Source organism: Clupea harengus, chromosome 16 (genome assembly GCF_900700415.2).
Source record: "Clupea harengus chromosome 16, Ch_v2.0.2, whole genome shotgun sequence".
Classification (NCBI taxonomy): domain Eukaryota; kingdom Metazoa; phylum Chordata; class Actinopteri; order Clupeiformes; family Clupeidae; genus Clupea; species Clupea harengus.
In genome coordinates this window covers 5,425,307-5,428,939 of record NC_045167.1, presented here as the reverse complement: position 1 = coordinate 5,428,939, position 3,633 = coordinate 5,425,307, and the positions used below count along the sequence as shown (strand labels likewise).

The 3,633-nt window shown below is 46.0% G+C and overlaps 1 protein-coding gene across 1 annotated transcript in view; it reads left to right on the top strand.

The window, feature by feature from the left end:
* Positions 1–3,133, top strand: part of LOC105898378 (CWF19 like cell cycle control factor 1) — a 3,706-nt gene extending 573 nt beyond the window's left edge. The window contains exons 2-5 of the mRNA XM_042710142.1: positions 34–295; positions 1,001–1,120; positions 1,537–1,634; positions 1,745–3,133. Of these exons, the coding sequence (XP_042566076.1) occupies positions 34–295; positions 1,001–1,120; positions 1,537–1,634; positions 1,745–1,889 (625 nt within the window). The 3' untranslated portion in view covers positions 1,890–3,133. The remainder of the gene's footprint in view (positions 1–33; positions 296–1,000; positions 1,121–1,536; positions 1,635–1,744) is intronic.
* Positions 3,134–3,633: the final 500 nt, after the last annotated feature.

The following is a 3,633-nucleotide window of genomic DNA, read 5'->3' as shown; positions in this document are numbered from 1 at the left end:
CTGTATGTGCCTGTGTGTGCTGTATTGACTGTATGTGCCTGTGTGTGCTGTATTGACTGTGTATGTGTCTGTCCCATCTCCTCAGTGCTACTTGGCCCTGGCTAAAGGCTGCCTGACCCCTGACCACCTGCTGCTGCTGCCCATCGGCCACTACCAGTCAGTGGTGGAGCTGGCCTCTGAGGTGGTGGAGGAGCTGGACAAGTACAAGAGCGCCCTGCGCAAGTTCTACAAGAGCCTCGGCAAGCGTTGCGTGCTCTTCGAGAGGAACTACCGCAGCCAGCACCTCCAGCTGCAGGTACTGTGTGTGTGTGTGTGTGTGTGTGTTCGCACGCATTCACAAAGTAAAGGGAGATGGTATTTGTGTGCGTAGTAAATAGGAAAGTTTGGGAATGTGTACGTGTGTAAGAAAGTCTTTAGATAGATGAAGGAGATAAATCACAGAGTGCAGTCTATCAGCGGATGTAGCAGTCGTCTCTGTGGTAGCTGGCCCACAGGACTGGCCTGCACAGTACCCAGGCCAGCCCCGCCACTCCACACACAGAAGTAGAGGGTGAGTTGGGCACCGTCAGGACGTAGCCTTGCAGACCCCAGCTGTGTCCTTCCGCCCGCCCTCACCCACATCATCAGTCATCAGTTTAAGTCTGAGTGGGGCGGATGTGTGCACACACACACTCACAAGCAGTGGCTGCCGCTTCGTCCCAGCATGTGACGAGAAACGTGGTCTGAGGGACTATGTCCCAATGATGGTATTCTATGTAAATCTAAGTGTATCCTCATCTCCGATGTTTATTTTTCAACTAAAGTAATACAAAATGGGTGGTGTCTGGGTTATGGCATGGGTAAGTCCTTGTACAGTTGTCATACAGTGTGTATACATGACCAGCAGATGGCGCTAAAGATGCATTTCTCAGCTCCAGCAGACTACCACTGTCCACTTCACTAACTATTATCGGATGGTTAGTTCATGGCAGTAATACCCTGTACCCCCCCCCCCCCCCAGGCAGTCCCTGTGCCACTGGATAAGTGCGCCACAGACGACCTGAAAGAAGCCTTCATGGTCCAGGCGCAGGAGCAGCAGATCGAGCTGATGGAGATTCCCGAACACACAGATCTGAAGCAGGTATGCAGCACAGCCAATCGCAGACCACAGTGCTAAGCTCTCCAGTGCTCAGCCAATCACAGACTCTTTCTTTCAGCCTTGCATTCCACTTCCTGTTTTCCCATGAATTCACTTTGTTTTAGTTGTTGTGTAATACTGAAATGAGACAAATGGAAGAGTTAGGCTTTCCTCATATAATGAATTCCCAGATTAATATGAAACTCACTTTGTATGACATGTTATACAAACCATCAGGATGTTGAAATGTGTCCTTAGGAGGAGAAAAAAAGTTACAGAATTTCATAACACAGTCTGTTTAAATAATCTTGTAAGAATATTTTAGCATAAAATAACCGATCACCAAGATACCCTCTTTCTCTGCTGAAGGCAGTCATTCAGTTTTCTAATGTTGTTGTTGTTTTTTGGACCTCGTTAAGATTGCCCCTCCAGGGACTCCGTACTTCTATGTGGAGCTGGACTCTGGAGAAAAGCTCTTCTACAGGATCAAGAAAAACTTCCCCTTGCAGTTTGGCCGGTAAGCAGGGAGAAACCTTACATCATACCTCAAGACCTCAGATATACACTGTGATGATTTAACTCTCGGCCTAACATTTACTTCTGTCTGTGTGTCTCTGTCTGTCTCAGAGAGGTGCTGGCCAGTGAGTCTGTGTTGAACATCCCAACGCGGGCCAACTGGAAGGACTGTAAATACACACGTGAGGAAGAAGAGGATATGACCAAACAGATCCGCAGCAAGTTTGAGCCCTTTGACTTCACCATGGAAGACTGACCTTTGACCTCACCCTGGAGGACTGACCTTTGACTTCACCCTGGAAGACTGACCGACCATCACACTCACAGACCTCCACTGTACAGATCTCCTCTGAGAAAGAGACATTGCCACACCTCACCTGAGAAGGAATCTTACGGAGAGGGAGGGAGGGAGGGATTCCCAAACCGCATGTCTCCTGTCTACGGTCTCGCTTGCACACTCTACATTAACTCCTCAGTGTCCTTGATTGTTATTGTTTTAATCACTAGAGGATTGACCCACTCACACCCACCATCCTCACTACACACACAAACTCACACCCACCCTCCTCACCACGCTTACACACACACACACAAACACACACAAACACACACCCTTCCTTTCAGTTCAAATCATCTCTTATAAAGGGATGTTTTGACAGTTGCTTGGTATTCCAAGAAAAGTGAGAGAGTATTGCTAACTTCATCTTGTCTGAATTAGAAAAGGGTTCCCAAACAGGCACAGACTGGGTCCTCTGCACCAGTACATCTGTTGCATTGTCCAGTTGATCCAATCAAGGGCCAGTTGACCGTATCGAGGGCACTGATGACATTAGATGAGTGTGCTGAAGCAAAGAGAGGGGTGACATGTGCTGAGTGAGGATCTCGTAGTAGGACTGGCAATTTAGACACCCTTTTTTCTTTTTAATAGTATTCTTTTCTAGACAACAACCAACTGGAAGGGCTGGTACCTGAACTACGCAGGATTGGGTTTGTGGTTCCTGCATGTGGAATTAACTTCCTGTCCACCTTTTCTCCCTCTCTGTGTTAATTTGTATTTTTGGGGTACTGGGTGAGTTTAAATAGGGAGGAGATGACTGGTGCTTTCCACCCTAGTTAATATCAGAGCGCCCTGTTTTAAGGTGAGTTCAAGGTTAAAAAGGTCAAATAGTGGACTGTTTAGGGGGTTCAGCTGAAATGGAGAGTAACCTTCTTCCTTTTAACCTTGCGCTTTGATTGTCTGAACGGGAAAACTGTTTGTCTAAGATGTCACATGGGGGGGAGGAGGAAAAGAGTGTTTTTAACTAGTCACTGATGTCACTACCAAAGCAGCCAATGATTGGCTGATTTATTTTTTTTATTATAATTTTTTAAGTGAAGCTGATTCAGCGGTTTATCTGGCTTGTTCTGGTTTTAAACTTACTTTTGAGGTGTTGGCATTCAGGTGATTTCAGGTTGTATGGATTTTGTACTTTGTCTCCATAATTAAAATTTCCTTTTCAATTCACTTGTCCAATTATTACTACGGCAACGATAAACCCACATAAACACTCTTGTTGGAACTCAACCAGGTGAAACGGCTGCCACACTGTCCAGGTTAATACAGAGCCTGGCCAATGGAAGCCCTGCATGCTCATATTGGTGCTCATGTTAATATATGAATTTAATCATATTTCAAACAAGAAAATTATTTTCTACAGTAAAGTGAAAATTCATTGCTCAGGTTGGTGCAGAGGGGTTGGAATTTGAAGGGTTAGCTTTAGCCACTTAGCATCAGCTATTTCAGTGCCAGTAGCGGTCTAGATCAGGGGTCTTCAACCTTTTTCAGCCCAAGGACCCCTTGGCTGAGAGAGACACTGAGCAGGGACCCCCACCCCCGCCGCCCCAAATTTAGAACTGATATTCATATATTTTATCTGGAACTAAGTGTCAGTCACACACACACAAACACACTCCCCTACACATGTTTGAACATAATGTTACATAATTTGTAACACACAACT